This window comes from Rana temporaria, chromosome 12 (assembly GCF_905171775.1).
Source record: "Rana temporaria chromosome 12, aRanTem1.1, whole genome shotgun sequence".
Classification (NCBI taxonomy): domain Eukaryota; kingdom Metazoa; phylum Chordata; class Amphibia; order Anura; family Ranidae; genus Rana; species Rana temporaria.
The window spans coordinates 13957714-13976162 of NC_053500.1; the positions used below are offsets into that span (position 1 = coordinate 13957714).

An 18449-nucleotide genomic window follows, 5' to 3' on the forward strand; every position below is an offset into this window, starting at 1 on the left:
GGCCTAAAGGGCCGATAAAAAAGATGGGGACTGTAGGTTTGTTCTTAAGTCGAATTTGTTTGTAAATCGGAACAGCGGCGCAGGAAAGAGCGGTGATCTGCAGGCTTCACTAGACCGGACCAGGCCACGGCCGCGACCGGCGGGTTTAAGCAGGCCGGCAGGCCACTGGACCGTACCAGACATGTGCATGTGCATGGGCAGGCAGGATGACGAAGGGGGCCTCTTAACTCGCAGCCAGGCTAGGGTGTCTCACTCCAGCAAGGCACAGGCCATGAAGATGGCGGCGGCTGCGGGAGTGCGGGATCGCCGCAATACAGGCACAGGACACAGCAGGTTATGGAGAGGAACCGGCAGGCAGGTAATTAGGTTGTTTTTCAGTGTTTATGTGCAAGAATGGCTAAGGATGGAGTGCAGGATTCTTGGAGCTCCCCACTAACACCCAGGAGTCGTTCGCAACTCGGTTGTTCGTAACTCGAGGACCCCCTGTAATTGGAATGCCCAGCCTGCATCTACAGTAAAGTACATGCTTTGGTGCACTACCAAAACATCTGGATAAATAAATGGAAGTCCTGAGTAGACAGGTTGTATTTCTTGCATGTATTTGAGGAATTGGGTTTAATTTCTGAGTGTTCCTATAGTGTCTTTGTAAAAGCAACTAGCAATGAGGCGTCTGCCTGTCATTGAATGCTACCTATCAGGCAAGCTATGTGTAGGGTCAGAGGTCACTTCCAAAATCTGATGGCATGATTGGCTGGTCAGCACGCATAGCCAACCATAATATAAAGCCTGTCAGTAGCTTTCCACCTATACTTGTGCCAAGTACTCTGCAGACTGAGGCTGTGCACTGAAACACACACGCGAAACAAGCTCCCTGTGTTAATATTCTTCATGCTCGAAGTTTGCACAATATATTCTCTAATTGCCCACATCAACAAACAAAGCTCAGTGTGTACAGTATATGCCTCAAGCTGATTTATGTTATTGTTGGCACCAATGCTATGAGTAATGCCAGTTAAAGTGGTTGTAAGCTCCACTTTTAAACTTGTACCTACAGGAAAGCCTATAATAAGGCTTCCCTTAGGTACAGTGACTATCTCCTAAACTTGCACTGTTTAGGGGATATTCACACTGGATGTAGCCAGCGACGTCACCGGCGCATGCGCTCTGATGGGGATGGCATACCCGGCAGCGGTTAATTCCCAATTTAACTCTGGTCTAATAAAAAATAGAGACATGGGGGGAATTTATTAACCACTTAAGACCCGGACCAAAATGCAGGTAAAGGACCCGGACTGTTTTTGCGATTCGGCACTGCGTTGCTTTAACTGACAATTGTGCGTTCGTGCGACGTGGCTCCGAAACAAAATTGGCGTCCTTTTTCCCCCACAAATAGAGCTTTCTTTTGGTGGTATTTGATCACCTCTGCGGTTTTTATTTTTTGCGCTATAAACAAAAATAGAGCGACAATTATGAAAAAAAAACAATATTTTTTCCTTTTTGCTATAATAAATATCCCCCAAAAATATATATAAAAAAAGTTTTTTTCCCTCAGTTTAGGCCGATACGTATTCTTCTACCTATTTTTGATAAAAAAAAATCACAATAAGCGTTTATTGATTGGTTTGCGCAAAATTTATAGTGTTTACAAAATAGGGGATAGTTTTATTGCATTTTTATTAATATATATTTTTTTTACTACTAATGGCGGCGATCAGCGATTTTTTTCATGACCGCGACATTATGGCGAACACATCAGACAATTTTGACACATTTTTGGGACCATTGTCATTTTCACAGCAAAAAATGCTATAAAAATGCATTGTTTACTGTGAAAATGACAATTGCAGTTTGGGAGTTAACCACAAGGGGGCGCTGAAGGGGTTAAGTGTGACCTCATCTGTGTTTCTAACTGTAGGGGGGCAGGGCTGGACGTGTGACATCATTGATCGTGCTTCCCTATATCAGGGAACACACGATCAATGACGGCGCCACAGTGAAGAACGGGGAAGCTGTGTTTACACACACCTCTCCTCGTTCTTCAGCTCCGGGGACCGATCGCGGGACTCCAGCGTTGATCGGGTCCGCGGGCCCTGCAGCTTCGGACCGGGTCGCGGACCCACGGCTGGGCACTTAAAGAGGACGTACAGGTACGTGCTTGTGCCCAGCCGTGCCATTCTGCCGACGTATATGTGCAGGAGGCGGTCCTTAAGTGGTTAAACTGGAGTGTACAAACTCTGGTGCAGCATCGTAACCACGTAACCATCAGCTTCCAGGGTTTATTGTCAGAGCTTAATTGAACAAGCTGAAGTTAGAAGCTGATTGGCTACCATGCAGAGCTGCGCAAGATTCTGAGCGCTCCAGTTTTAGTAAAGCTTCCCTATTGTTAGACCCCCTTATAATCTTCTTTTCTGATGTGTTGGGTTAACATGTGCCTTTTGAATGGCCTATCAATGCACAAGATAGACAAAGAAACCTTCTGGTGTGAAAATGACAATGGTCCCAAAAATGTGTCAAAACTGTCCGATGTGTCCGCCATAATGTCGCAGTCCCGAAAAAAAACGCTGATCGCCGCCATTACTAGTAAAAAAAAAAACATTCATAAAAATGCCATAAAACTACCCCCTATTTTCTAAACGCTATAACTTTGCAAACCAATCAATAAACGCTTATTGCGATTTTTTTTACCAAAAATATGTAGAAGAATACGTATCGGCCTAAACTGAGGGAAAAAATGTTTTTTTTATATATTTTAAAGTAAAAAATATATATATATATATATTTTTTTTACTGTCGCTCTATTTTTGTTTATAGCGCAAAAAATAAGAACTGCAGAGGTGATCAAATACCACCAAAAGAAAGCTCTATTTGTGGGGAAAAAAGGACGCCAATTTTGTTTGGGTGCCACGTCGCACGACCGCGCAATTATCAGTTAAATCGACACAGTGCCGAATAGCAAAAAGGGGCCAGGTCCTTAACCTGCATAATGGTCCGGGGCTTAACTGGTTAAGGGTGCACACCCTAATGCATTAGGCTGCGCACACCTATGACCACCTCCTTAAAGCGGATGTGCGCTGAAAAAAAAATATTAAAAGCCAGCAGCTACAAATACTGCAGCTGCTGACTTTTAATATTAGGACACTTACCTGTCCTGGAGTCCAGCGCCGTCCGCATGAAGAGGACGAGCGATCGCTCGTCACCCTGCTGCTCCCCCCTCCATCCACGGTGAGGGAACCAGGAAGTAAAGCGCTCCGGCTTCACTGCCTGGTTCCCTACGGCGCATGCGCGAGTCGCGCTGCGCCCACCGATTTGCTCCCGCTGTGTGCTGGGAGCCGAGTGTTCCCAGCACACAAGGGGGGGGGGGGAGACGGGATGTGATGCAATGCCCGTCTTTTGCCCGTGAATGCTGGGCCGGAAGTGGGTGCAAATACCTGTCTTTAGACAGGTATCTGCACCCCCCTCCCCCCTGAAAGGTGTCAAATGTGACACCGGAGGGGGGAGGGTTTCCGATCAGCAGGAGTTCCACTTTAGGGTGGAGCTCCGCTTTAAGTGTTTACTTACCACCGGCATGTCAATATTGCTGTGCTGACATTCTTGTAGTAGTCGGTCCCGGTAAGATAGCAGACCTTCTTCCTCCACCACCTGCCTGTTCCGTCTGCTTACTTTCACCCTTAGGATCCATTCCTCCAGTTCTTCCTGGCTGTGGGCATTCCCACAACCCTCCCCGTAGATGCACTGTGATGGGCTTTATAAGAAAAAAAATTAGTCAGGACAAAAATCACTTATAAACTCAGATACATAGGGGCAGATCCACAAAGAAAGTACGCCGTACGCCGGCGTAATTTCAAAATTCCCGCATCGTATCTTGTTTTGAATCCTCAAACCAAGATACGACGGCATCTGGCTTAGATCCGACAGGCGTGTGTCTTCGTACGCCTTTGGATCTTAGATGCAATTTTTTGGCGTCCGCTAGGTGGCGTTCCCGTCGTAATCCGCGTTGAGTATGCAAATTACCTATTTCCGACGATCCACGAACGTACGAGCGGCCGTCGCATTTTTTTACGTCGTTTCCATTCGGCTTTTTCCGGCATATAGTTTAAGCTGCTTAACTCAATGTTAAGTATGGCCGTCGTTCCCGCGTATAATTTTGAAAATTTTACGTCGTTTGTGTAAGTCGTCCGTGAATGGGGCTGGACGCCATTTACGTTCACGTCGAAAACAATGACGTCCTTGCGACGTCATTTGGAGCAATGCACCCTGGGAGTTTTGACAGACGGGGCATGCGCAGTTCGTTCGGCGTGGGGACGCGCTTCATTTAAATGAAACACGCCCTCTACTCGCCGCATTTGAATTCCGCGCCCTTACGCCGCGAGAGATACATTACGCCGCCGTAACCTACGATGCAAATTCTTTCAGGATTCAAAGAATAGCAAAGTAAGTTACAGCGGCGTAGCGTATCTCACATACGCTGCGCCCACGCACATGTATGTGGATCTGCCCCATAGTATGTTATATGCACATTAGTAAGATAAAAGAGTGGTTACTACAAAAAAAAACACACCAAAAACTAAACCGCGGTACATTTTTTATGGATTTTCCATTCATTTCAATGGGGAGATGTGTTTTATATACTATATTGTCAAAAGTATTGGGACAACTGCCTTTACAAGCATATGGCATCCCAGTCTTAGTCCATAAGGTGTTCTATCAGGTTTAGGTCAGGACTCTGTGCATGCCAGTCAAGTTCCTCTACCCCAAACTCGCTCATCCATGTCTTTATGGACCTTGCTCCTGACCTCAACCCGATAGAACACCTTTGGAATGAATTAGAGTGGAGACTGCGAGCCAGGTCTTATCAAAAACATCAGTACCTGACCTCACAAATGCTCTTCTGGAAGAATGGTCAAACATTCCCATAGACACACTCCTAAACCTTGTGGACGGCCTTCCCAGAAGAGTTGAAGCTGTTATAGCTGCAAAGGGCGGGCTTACTCAATATTGAACCCTCCAGACTAAGACTGGGATGCCATTAAAGTTCATGGCCCAGATTCTCAAAGGCGTTACGACGGCGCAACACCATTTGTGCCGTCGTAACTCCTCATCTGGCCCCGGGTATCTATGCGACTGATTCTTAGAATCAGTTACGCATAGATACCCATTAGATCTGACAGGCGTAAGGCTCTTACGCTGTCAGATCTTAAAAGCAATTTTTTTTCCCGCCGCTAGGTGTCGCATCGTCGTTTTCCCCGTCGTCTATGCAAATGAGGTAAGTACGCGAGATTCCCGAACCTACGCGCGGTCGACGCTGAGAATTTACGTCGTTTCCGTAGCGTACGCGACGCGTAAGGTTGCCCCTGCTATTATGAGGGGCAACCAATGTTAAGTATGGCCGTCGTTCCCGCGTCGAATTAAAAAAAAATTACGTCGTTTGCATAAGACGTCCGTGAATGGCGCTGAACGCCATTTATGTAAACGTCTAAGCAAATGACGTCGGGGCAACGTCATTTAGCGCAATGCACGTCGGGTAATTTACCCGACGGAGCATGGGCAGTACGCTCGGCGCGGGAGCGCGCCTACTTTAAATGGTGCCCGCCCCATTTGAATTGGGCGGGCTTGCGCCGAGCGATTTAACGATACACCGCCGCAAGTTTACAGGTAAGTGTTCTGAGAATCAGGATGTAAACCTGCGGCGGTGTAACGTAAATCACATACGTTACACCGCCCAGGAGCAACGTAAATGTATGAGAATCTGGCCCCATGTGCGTGTAAAGGCAGGTGTCCCAATACTTTTGGTAATTCAGTGTATCTGTCTGATAAATTCAAGTATTATACATTTTGTGAGATGATAACTTCCTGTGCTCTCCGCTTGTGCTGACTCTTATCAATTGAAATGTTCTCTGGGAACTACAGAACCACGCCCCTCAATGCTATGGTAATAAAAGAGGGGTTGGGTTCCGTAATCTTGTCTTGTTTCTGTTCTTCTGATACAGAAAGTCGAATAAGTTTTGTTTTCCTAGAGCAGGAAGTGTGTTACTGCCAGGATTTCCATCTCAAAATAAAGGAAAAAAAGCCTAAAAAAAATAAAAAAATGTCACTACCTCGAAGTACTGGTAAGCTGCAATATATTCTATTCTTCTTTTTGGTTTTGATACACTTTAACCACTTCAGCCCCGGACCATTTGGCTGGCCAAAGACCAAGAGCACTTTTTTGCGATTCGGCACTGTGTCGCTTTAACTGACAATTGTGCGGTCGTGCAACGTTGTACCCAAACAAGATTGGCGTCCTTTTTTTCCCCACAAATAGAGCTTTCTTTTGGTGGGATTTGATCACCTCTGCGGTTTTAATTTTTTGCGCTATAAACAAAAATAGAGCGAAAATTTTGAAAAAAAAGCAATATTTTTTACTTTTTGCTATAATAAATATCCCCAAAAAATATATAAAAACATATTTTTTTTCCTCAGTTTATGCCGATACGTATTCTACATATTTTTCGTAAAAAAATCGCAATAAGCGTTTATTGATTGGTTTGCGCAAAAGTTATAGCGTCTACAAAATAGGGGATAGTTTTATGGCATTTTTATGATTATTATTTTTTTTTTTACTAGTAATGGCGGCGATCATCGATTTTTATCGTGACTGCGACATTATGGCGGACACATCGGACACTTTTGACGCCATTTTGGGACCACTGTCATTGATACAGTGATCAGTGCTATAAAAATGCACTGATTACTGTGTAAATGACACTGGCGGTGAATGGGGTTAACCACTACGGGTCGATGAAGGGGTTATGTGTGTCCTAGGGAGTGATTCTAACTGTAGGGGGGGTGGGCTGTGTGTGACACGACACTGATCACCGCTCCCGATTACAGGGAGCAGTGAATAGTGTCCTTGGCCCGGATTCAGGTACGACTTGCGCATTATTTGCGGAGGCACAGGGCAACGATTTTGCCCTACGCCCCCGCAAATAATTTGCGCTGCCCTCGATTCACGGAGTAGTAGCTCCGTAAATTGCGAGGGCGCGCCGGCAAAATTGCCCGGCGTAAGCGCGCGCAATGTAAATGATCCCGCCGGGGGCGGGAATCATTTAAATTAGGCGCGCTCCCGCGCCAAGCGTACAGCGCATGCTCCGTCTGGAAACTTTCCCGACGTGCATTGCGGCAAATGACGTTGCAAGGACGTCATTTGCTTCAAAGTGAACGTGAATGGCGTCCAGCGCCATTCACGATTCACTTACGCAAACGACGTAAAATTCGAACGTCGCGACGCGGGAACACCGGGTATCCTTTAGCATTGGCTGCCCCTGCTTTTAGCAGGGGCAGCCTTACGCTAAAGACGCCGTACGCAACTTGCGTACGCAGGGGGCGCGCAACATTGTGAATCGGCGTAAGTATGCAATTTGCATACTATACGCTGACCACAATGGGAGCGCCCCCTAGCGGTCAACGCAAGAATGCAGCCTAAGATCTGCGTGGCATAAGAGCCTTATGCCACGCAGATTTTAGGCTGCAGTCGGCGTAACGAGTTCTCTGAATCAGGAGAACTCGTTACGCCGGCGCAAGTCAGCAATTGCGCTGCGTAACTATGGTTACGCAGGCGCAATTGCTACCTGAATCTGGGCCCTTGTCACTAGGAAGAATGGGGAAATGCTTGTTTACATCTCTACGCGAGACGATTGCGGGTATCCCTGTGAACATCGAGTCTGCGGGACCCGCGGTCAGACTCACGGAGCTCGTGTCAGGCGCGCACGCGCCACTGTCGGTGCGCGCACGCTTACAATGCCGCATCTTAAAGGGGCAGTATATATACGTCGATCTGCCCACAGGAGGCATTGTGTCGACGTATATATGCGTGACCGGGTCGTTAAGCGGTTAATATATTGCAGCTTACCAGTTCTTAGGCCTCGTACACACCACCAAACATGTCCGATGAAAACGGTCCGCCAACCGTTTTCATCGGACATGTCCGTTGGGAGGTTTTGGTCTGATGTGTGTACACACCATCAGACCAAAATCCCCGCGGCCAGAAAACGCGGTGACGTGGCGGCGACGATGACGCGGCGACGTGCGCGACCCAGGAAGTTCAATGCTTCCACGCATGCGTCGAATCACTTTGACGCATGCGTGGGATTTCGGGCCAGCGGACATGTCCGATGAGTCGTACTGACCATCGGACATGTCCGACGGACAGGCTTCCAGCGGACATGTTTCTTAGTATGCTAAGAAACTTTTGTCCACTGGAAACCTGTCCGCTAGGCTGGAAAACTGTCCGGCAGGCTCTACACACGGTCAGACGGACCAGTTTCTGCGGACATGTTCGGTTGTGTGTACAAGGCCTTAGATGTGTTGGGTGCATTCATTTTCTTTTTTTCAGACCTCTTTGTTCATAATTTTATCTGGTAGTCCTGTAGACAACACACTTCTAGTCCTGGGATGACAACACTCATTCACTGTACGGTACCTTTGGAGGGAACCATGGTTGTCACCCTAGGCTGCTCTCTTGATTTGGACATGGATTTACTCTTGAAAATCTAACAAACAACGATCTATCAGTTTTAGGTGGACATGTGTACTTACTTTTCGCAGAGAAGGAATCTTTTCATGCCATCTGGCGGGTCACGGTGATTCCACACTGGTGACGAATCGGCCTTCAGCATACGCTCGTGTTCCAGTGAAGAGCAGTGCGCTTCAAAACCTTCTTGAGTGCTTGCCCTGACCAAGCAGAGGCGGCAGTAGAAGCCTACGTCCTCTCCGCCATCCTCCTGTATAAGACTCCGGCTGAGGCCGTATTTCAGCTCTATCTTCCACACCGCAAGCTCAACCTCGCTGTGTGCTTTGGGGCAGTGCCCGTTTTCCTCCCGACACAGGAGACCCCTGGAGCTGTGGGCACACAGTTGAACATGGGGCGCATAAGGAACAGTTCGGATGGCGACGGCGTTACACTGTTTCCTGATGTTGTCAGTAACAATGTGAGCGAGAAGAGGCACCGGGCGAGGGTGGGATTGGCATAAATTTGTAACCTTCCGAGGGCTTTGATAGAAACACTGTTCACAGATATTCTGAAAGCGTCCTCCAAACTCACGTAAGATATCTTCCCAGCTACTAAGCTCCTTGAGGCTCGCACCTGCCGTGGGCTTCTTTAGTAGAATCGATTGCAGGTGGCTCCTCTCTAGATTATGGCGCTTCTCAAAAGACCAGACATCAACTTCTTCCGCAGTCCAAGCAAAATTACATTTTTGGAAGTGCAGAATGCAGCCTTTGGTAGGCCGGTAGTGCCAGCAGATGGCATAACGTGCCGGCACTGGGTAAGCAGGGCGACGCCTCACCTCGTGCCATTCATTGACTTCTTTAGCATTCTTTGACCTTGAAAGAAGCAGGTTGGCATTGCAGCTGTGATGGGCAGGGTTATAAGTGTAGGTGATCTCATAAAGCCTCTTGCTGCACTTGGTGCATGCCAGGCGGAGCTCCACACTTGCTAGAAGTGGCGCCACATCTGGTGGAACCAATGGAGCAAACTGTCCCATGGCTATGCCTTCAACAACAGTATAAATGAGCAATCAGAAAAGCAGAACTGATTATAATGACACACAGTACACTAAAACCACAAGTCCCCTACACCACATTTCCAAACTGCCATTCAGGTACACCCCCCCCCCCCCCCCACTTTCATATACCTTTTTTTTGGGACCCCATAGATTTCACTGGTTCATCCTGGGGCTTCACTGGTGGGGGGGGGGGGGGCACACATATTCAGCTCTGAGGGGTTCATGGTGGGACCTGTAGTCCTTCACGTTTGGGGGTCACATCCCCCCAAAAGTAAGGGACTACAAGTCCCAGCATGAACTCCTGAGATCTAAGGGTGTGATCCCATAGATTTCACAGGTTTATTCTGGGACCTGTAGTTCTTCACTGTTTGGGGGGTGGGGGGTCTCGCATCTTTGGAATCTATGGGATCACACCCTTAGATCTCATGGGTGAATTTGGGGGGGTCACATCTTTAGATATCAGGGGTTCATGCTGGGACCTGTAGTTCTTAACTTCGGGGAGGTCACACACCCCCAAAGTAAAGGACTACCAATCCCAGCATGAACCCCTGATATCTAAAGATGTGACCCCTCAAATTCACCCATGAGATCGAAGGGTGTGATCCCATAGATTTCACAGATCTATGCTGGGACCTGTAGTTCTTCACTTTTTGGGGGGGTGTCACATCTTAAGCTCTGAGGGGTTCATGCTAAGACCTGTGTCAGTTACATTCCGGGACACTGTATTGTCCCAGTGTGAAGGTGCCCGGGACAGACCTGCAGAATGCGGGACTGTCCCGGGCAATCCGGGACACGTGGTCACCCTACCTAGCATGGACCATTAGGACTTTTAGGCTTCATTTCCATGGACGTTTTTGGACGTTTTTACAGCCACTTTTCTGAGCGTTTTTTGCAGCTTAAAAACGGCTCTCCATGTTAGTCTATGGCCTCATGCCCACCATGACGTTTTTGAGCTGTCGATGGCTGAGCCGTTTTTAAGCTGCAAAAAAAACCCAGGACCAGTGCGTTCTGAAGTTCCAGCGTTAGAGCTGTAAAAATGCCAGACGTTATAAAACGCTTAAAAACGCTCAAAAACGCCCAAAAACGCCCAAAAACGCTACCGCGACATTTTTGAGCCCCAGCTAAAAAAAAATAAAAAAAATAAACATGGACAGGCATTTTTAAGCTGTAAAAAATGCTAAAAAAAGTGGCTGTAAAAACGTCCATGGAAATTAAGCCTTAAAGTGGATGTAAACCCCTCTCATCCTTTCAAACTACTGCCATAGTGCTGATCTATAAGGATATAGATGCCTCCTCCATGTATCCTTACCTGTCAAATGTCTCCCCTCTGTCTGTTATGAGACCCGAAAAACTGCAGATTCTGTGGGTGGATCTGTTTTCTGGAGCTCGGTGGGTGGAGTCGTGATGTCAGTAGACTCCCCGCCCACCTCTACACTCCCCTCCCCGTCAACGTGCATTTTTTCCTGTGTATTCCTTACACAGTATTCCTCCACACTATGCAAGCTCCCTCGCATAGCGTGGAGTCCTTGCAGGCACGCTCCCGTGATACAGCGAGTGGCCATATGCGCTCACTGTATCACTCGGCACCGCCGCGTCATTGGATGTGATTGACAGCAGGGCCAGCCAATGGCTTGCGCTGCTTTCAATCCATCTGCTCTAGCCAATCAATGGGCCAGGCTGAGCGGCGAAGAGGATGTAGGGGCCGAGCATGGGACTTTCGAGGGGTCAGGTAAGTATAACCTGGGCGGGGGGGGGGGCGGTATACTCTGAAGTTTTTTCACGTTAAGGTGAATTTTCTTTTTCCTTTACAACCCCTTTAAAAGCTCCACCATCTTCCACCTGTCTTAGTTTTGTTGCTGTATTCACTACACCCCAGGCACCTGTGTCTCCCTTGTCCCCACCCTGCACTCAGTGGGAGCCACTCAGGAGATCAGATCTGTGGGAGCCATTGGGAGACATGCGGTCACTTGTAAACACAGAGGGGCAGATCCACAAAGATCTGCCCCGGCGCATCGTATATGAGATACGCTACGCCGCCGTACCTTACCTGGCTTTATTTCGAATCCAGGAGGATTTCGCGCTGTAAGTTACGGCGGCGTAGTGTATCTCAAGCGGCGTAACGGCGCGGAATTCAAATCGGCGATTAGGGGGGCGTGTTTCATTTAAACGAAAGCGCGTCCCCGCGCTGAATGAACTGTGCATGCGCCGTCCCTAAATTTCCCGCCGTGCTTTGCGCTAAATGACGTCGCAAGGACGTCATTTTTTTTTAACATAGACGTGAATTACGTCCATCCCGATTCACGGACGACTTACGCAAAATAAAATAAAAAATTCAAATTAAACGCGGGAACGACGGCCATACTTAACACGGCAAGTCTAACTATACGCGTCGAAATACCAGCTTCAACTATACGCCGGAAAAAGCCGACTACAGACGACGTTAAAAAATGCGACGGCCGCTCGTACGTTCGTGGATCGTTGGAAATAGCTAATTTGCATACCCGACGCGGAAAACGACGTGAACGCCACCCAGCAGACGAAGAAAGAATTGCATCTTAGATCCGAAGGCGTACGAAGACGTACACCTGTCGGATCTAACCCAGAAGCCGTCGTATCTTGTTTTGAGGATTCAAAACAAGGATACGACGCGGGAAATTTGAAAGTACGCCGGCGTATCAGTAGACACACCGGCGTACTCGCTCTGTGGATCTGCCCCATAAGCTGAACTCCTGTGTTTACAAGTGACAGTGGTGAGATGGGAGCGGAGGGCCTAAGCCAGAGGTGGTGGAACTCAAGTTCCAGCTGAAAAACAGGCCATGGGTGAAACGGGAAATTCTCATCATGGATGTGCAGCCGACAAATCTGCAGCAACTGTGCGATGTTATCATGTCACTATGGAGCAAAATCCCTGAGGAACGTTTCCAACACGTTGTTGAATCCATGCCACCAAGAATGAAGGCAGTTCTGAAGGCAAAAGAGGATCCAACCAGTGTTGCCAACCGTCCGTATTTTTACGGACAGTCCATAAAAACGGGCACTTTTTTCCCCCGTTCGTAAATGTCCGTGGTTGCGGGAATGTGCCAGTAAAAATAGCCAAGATCTGTTCGGCTTGGAACTGCGCATGGAGATTGGAGGCAGGGGGTGATGGTGGCTGCAGTGGCACCGCAGAGGGGGATAGAGGCAGGGGGAGATTGGAGGCAGGGGGAGATTGGAGGCATGGGGTGATTGGAGGCACCGCAGAGGGGGATGGTGGCATTGCAGAGGGTGGGGATGGAGACGGGTTGTTGGTGGCACCGCAGAGGGGGATGGAGGCAGGGGACGATGGAGGCAGGGGGTGATTGGAGGCAGGGGGCCTGGGGGAGATTGGAGGCAGGGGGGAATTGGAGGCAGGGGGTGATTGGAGGCAGGGGGCCTGGGGGAGATTGAAGGCAGGGGGAGATTGGAGGCAGGGGGTGATTGGAGGCACCGCAGAGGGGGATGGTGGCATTGCAGAGGGTGGGGATGAAGACGGGTTGTTGGTGGCACCGCAGAGGGGGATGGAGGCAGGGGACGATGGAGGCAGGGGGTGATTAGAGGCAGGGGGCCTGGGGGAGATTGGAGGCAGGGGGGAATTGGAGGCAGGGGGTGATTGTCGGCAGGGGGCCTGGGGGAGATTGAAGGCAGGGGTAGATTGGAGGCAGGGGGTGATTGGAGGCACTGCAGAGGGGGATGGTGGCATTGCAGAGGGTGGGGATGGAGACGGGTTGTTGGTGGCACCGCAGAGGGGGATGGAGGCAGGGGACGATGGAGGCAGGGGGAGATTGGAGGCAGGGGGGAATTGGAGGCAGGGGGTGATTGGAGGCAAGGGGAGATTGTGGCACCGCAGAGGGGGGTGAAGGCAGGTGGTGTTGGTGACAGAGGGGGATGGAGGCAGGGGATGATGTGACTAAATAATTTCGAAAACAACAAAAATATGTTTTTTTACCTTAAAGTGGAAATAAAACCCTCCTATTGTTTTCAGCCAAGGAAGCTGCCATCTTGGCCTCTGTTTAATCTGCAACTGCCACGATGCTGCATATGTGATCAGTTATGAAACCAGCCATTGGATGGTTTGACAGTTTGGTTGAGAGCACAAGCAAATGTGACATCTAGCATTAACGGCATGCCGGGCATGTTAACTGTTTTTTTAAACTATCAAATAGATGGGTTTACATCCGCTTTAATATCCACCTTAAATCGCATTGCTATTTTCCTAGCGTACTTGTTTGTAGCCTAAATACTGAAATGTGCACCTAAAAAGAGTAACTTATAGGTAGATTCAGGTAGAGTTAGGCCGGCTTATCAGTAGATAAGCCGGCCTAACTCAGAATCTACGCCGCCGTATGTTTAAGCGTATGCTCAAACAGAGATACGCTTAAACATATCTAAGATACGACGGCTTGCGCCGTCCTATCTTAGATTGCAATTTTTCTGATGGCCGCTAGGTGGCGCTTCCATTGCGGTCGGCGTAGATTATGTAAATGAGGGGATACGCCGATTCACGAACGTACGCCAGGCCGACGCAGTACTTTTACGCCGTTTACGTAAGAGATAGGCCGCGTAAAGTTAGAGCAAGGCTCTAGTGGAATAGTAATGTCAAGTATGGCCGCCGTTCCCGCCGCAAAATTCGAAATTTTTACGTCGTTTGCGTAAGTCGTCCGCGAATCGGGATTTACGTCGTTTACGTCCACGTCGAAATCAATAGGCCCGTACGGCGTACTTAGCCGCAATGCACACTGGGAAATGTAGTCGCCCGGCACATGCGCAGTGACACAAAAAGTCAAAAACGTGAGGTCAAGCCTCATTATCCTTGAAACACGCCCCCCCCCCCCCAACCCATTTGAATTAGGCGCCCTTACGCCCGCTCGTTTTAGGCTACGTCGCCGTAAATTAGCAGGTAAGTATATTGAGAATCATTACTAGCCTAGCTAATTTACGGCGGCGTAGCCTAAACAGGCTACGCTACGCCGCCCTAACTTTATGCCAGTGTACCTGAATCTACCTAATAGTAACTTTTGTGAAATGGCAGTAAAAACGCGGCTGCGCCAGTAAATTTTGGGTGTCGTGCCAGTAAATTTTTATCTGGTAGGTTGGCAACACTGGGGTAGATTCAGAAAGCAATTGCGTCTGCTTAACCATAGTTACGCAGCGCAATTGCTTAGTTGCGCCGGCGTATCGAGTGCTCCTGATTCAGAGGGCTCGATACGCCGACTGCAGCCTAAGATATGACTGGCATAAGGCTCTTATGCCATCGTATCGTAGGCTGCATTCTTACGCTGGCCGCTAGGTGGCGTTCCCGTAGTGGTCAGCGTAAAGTATGCAAATTGCATACTAACGCCGATTCACAACCCTACGTACGCAGTTTTCGTCGTTTCCGTTCGTCGGGTTCCGCATAAGGCTGCTCCTGCTATTAGCAGGGGCAAACAATGCTACGTATACCCGTCGTTCCCACGTCGCAAATTTAAAATTTAACGTCGTTTGCGTAAGTAAATCGTGAATGGCGCTGGACGCCATTTACGTTCACTTTGAAGCAAATGACGTCCTTGCGACGTCATTTGCCGCAATGCACGTTCGGCGCGGGAACCTGCCTAATTTAAATGATCCACGCCCCCTACGGGATCATTTAAATTACGCACCCTTACGCCGGGCAGTTTTAAGGAGCGCCAGCGCAAATTACGTAGCTACTGCTTCATGAATGAAGCGTAGCGCAGATAATTTGCGTAGGCGCAGGGTAAAAACGGTACGCTGCGCCTCCGTAAGAAGTGCGCAGCAGTACCTGAATCTACCCCACTGGATCCAACCCAATACTAGCAAGGTGTACCTAATAAAGTGGCCGGTGAGTGTATGTTTTTTAAAGTGTATTTGGGCGTTTGCCAGGAGTTAGGCTTTAAGATTCCTTATGCTGCTGCCTGTTGTGTGAGGATGCGAGTGAGGGCAAGATGGCCCCCACCTGTCCTCATAGCATTGCTGGGAGGAAGTGACGTCAAAACGTCAGTCCCGCCCAGCGTCTTAAAGAGAAATTTTTTTGTTGTCATTTTTTTAAATGACAACATTTCCATTTTTTTTTTTTGCATTTAAGTCTAAATATGAGATGTGAGGTCTTTTTGACCCCAGATCTCATATTTAAAGCGGTCCTCCACCCTAAAGTGGAGTCCCGCTGATCGGAACCCTCCCCCCCTCCGGTGTCACATTTGACACCTTTCAGGGGGGAGGGGGGTGCAGACACCTGTCTAAAGACAGGTATTTGCACCCACTTCCGGCCACACGCTACGGGCGAAAGACGGGCATTCCGTCACATCCCGTCTGTCGCCCGTTGTGTGCTGGGAACACTCGGCTCCCAGCACACAGCGTGTGAGCCAATCGGCGGGCGCAGCGCGACTCGCGCATGCGCCGTAGGGAACCGGGCAGTGAAGCCGCAGCGCTTCACTTCCTGGTTCCCTCACCGTGGATGGAGGGGGGAGCAGCAGGGTGACGAGCGATCGGCTCATCCTCTGCTGCGATCACCGCTGGACTCCAGGACAGGTAAGTGTCCTTATATTAAAAGTCAGCAGCTGCAGTATTTGTAGCTGCTAGCTTTTAATATATTGTTTTAGTGGCACATCCGCTTTAAGAGGACCTGTCATGCTTTTTTCTATTACAAGGGATGTTTACATTCCTTGTAATAGGAATAAAAGTGATACATTTTTTATTTATTTTTTATTTCAGTGTAAAAAATGATAAAATAAATAAAAATAAATAAGAAAACAAAAACATTTTTTTTTTTAAAGCGCCCCGTCCCGACGAGCTCGCGCGCAGAAGCGAACGCATACGTGAGTAGCGCCCGCATATGAAAACGGTGTTCAAACCACACAAGTGAGGTATCGCCGCGATCGTTAGAGCGAGAGCAATAATTCTAGCCCTAGACCTACCCTGTAGCTCAAAAAAAATGCAACCTATAGAATTTTTTAAACGTTGCCTATCGAGATTTTTAAGGGTAAAAGTTTGACGCCATGCCACGAGCGGGCGCAATTTTTAAGCGTGACATGTTGGGTATCATTTTACTCGGCGTAACATTATCTTTCACAATATATCAAAAAATTGGGCCAAATTTATTGTTGTCTTATTTTTTAATTAAAAAAAGTGAATTTTTTCCAAAAAAAAGTGCGCTTGTAGGACCGCTGCGCAACTACGGTGTGACAAAAAGTATTGCAATGACCGTCATTTTATTTTCTAGGGTGTTAGAAAAAAAATATATATAATGTTTGGGGGTTTTAAGTAATTTTCTAGCAAAAAAAAACAGTTTTAGTCTTGTAAACGCTGAATCTGAAAAACACCTTCTGTCCTTAAAGCGGATCTCCACCCTAAAGTGAAGTCGTGCTGATCGGCACCCTCCCCCCTCCGGTGTCACATTTGACACCTTTCAGGGGGGAGGGGGGTGCAGATACCTGTCTACAGACAGGTATTTGCACCCACTTCCGGCCACACGATACGGGCAAAGAACAGTTTTTTTCCTGGCATCCCGTCCGTCCCCCGTTGTATGCTGGGAACACTCGGCTCCCAGCACACAGCGGGAGCCAATCGGCGGGCGCAGCGCGACTCGCGCATGCGCCGTAGGGAACCGGGCAGTGAAGCCGGAGCGCTTCACTTCCTGGTTCCCTCACCGTGGATGGAGGGGGGAGCAGCAGGGTGACGAGCGATCGGCTCGTCATCTGCTGCGATCACCGCTGGACTCCAGGACAGGTAAGTGTCCTTATATTAAAAGTCAGCAGCTGCAGTATTTGTAGCTGCTGGCTTTTAATATATTTTTTTAGTGGCACATCCGCTTTAAGTGGTTAATACAAGTTTGTAATTCATATGTATTGTTCTTTTAAGACGGCTGTATATAAAACAAAAAAGGGGAAGTTTCTGGTGACCAGCTGCCAAACTCTGGGGCTGTCCCCGGTGTAAAGGGACGCAGGGATCGCTTGTATTGTTCCTGCAGAAAGCAACAAAAGCTTGTATCACATATTTAAAGGATCACAATGAATTCTTACCAAAGAAGACAGGAGGCCCACGTTGCCTGGGGACGACAGCATCCAAAATAACTCTCTGCCTCTTCTATGTGTGTTTGCTTTCTGTCTGCTTTGCTCATCATGTGAGTTTCTGTCTCTTACAGTTTCGTTTCACTCAGTAGCTTTAAGGGCTGTTTACAGAGCTGACGTCACCATAGCCCCACCTCATTCATTGCAAGTTGTCAGGCAGGCGAGTGATGCTCAGGAGAGAGCAGAGAGAGGATAGGGCGAAGGCTGGATGGGGAGGGTTTATTATGGTGGTGCTAAGGGAAGTATAAGGCCTCAGGAGTACAACAACGGTTGCCGCCGATTAACCCCTTACGTAGCCAAACTAAACCCACCGATTGCACCGCCTCCTGGGAAAAAAAATAACAAATTATAAACGATCAATAATTGTCACCTTGTGCCCAAAGTGCAAAGTACATTGGGGGGGGACTTAATACATCTAATTTGGAGATGCCCAAAGCTTCATCGGTACTGGGAGGAAGTCTCTCAGTGTATCACCAGAGTGGCCCAGGTACCAGGGGCGGACTGACCATTGAGTCACTCGGGCACTGCCCGAGGGCCCCATGTCACTAGGGGGCCCCATCAGGGTTGCCAGGCTCAGTAAAACCAGGGATAGTATGTAAAAATCTATGTTTTTTTTGCTTCTGATGTGAAAATCCCGAGATTTTAGCTGCCCCGCCTCTGCACTGCCTCCTGGCGTGGTGGCCATCTGTAAGCCCAGGGGCCCCATAGTCTTCTATTGCCCGGGGGCCCCATGAGTTGTCAGTCCGCCCCTGCCAGGTACCTGTTCCCTTGGACCCTCTGGTGTACCTGCTTGGGGCCACTGATGCGGAAAAGTTTCGGAAAGGAATGT

At 48.6% G+C, this 18449-nt stretch overlaps 1 protein-coding gene across 1 annotated transcript in view; it reads right to left on the reverse strand.

Moving 5' to 3' along the window:
• HELZ2 (helicase with zinc finger 2) overlaps positions 1-17760 on the reverse strand; it is a 64355-nt gene extending 46595 nt beyond the window's left edge. Inside the window, exons 1-3 of the mRNA XM_040331548.1 lie at positions 17573-17760; positions 8575-9529; positions 3559-3742 (exon numbers count right to left, since the gene is read on the reverse strand). Of these exons, the coding sequence (XP_040187482.1) occupies positions 3559-3742; positions 8575-9521 (1131 nt within the window). The 5' untranslated portion in view covers positions 9522-9529; positions 17573-17760. The remainder of the gene's footprint in view (positions 1-3558; positions 3743-8574; positions 9530-17572) is intronic.
• Positions 17761-18449: the final 689 nt, after the last annotated feature.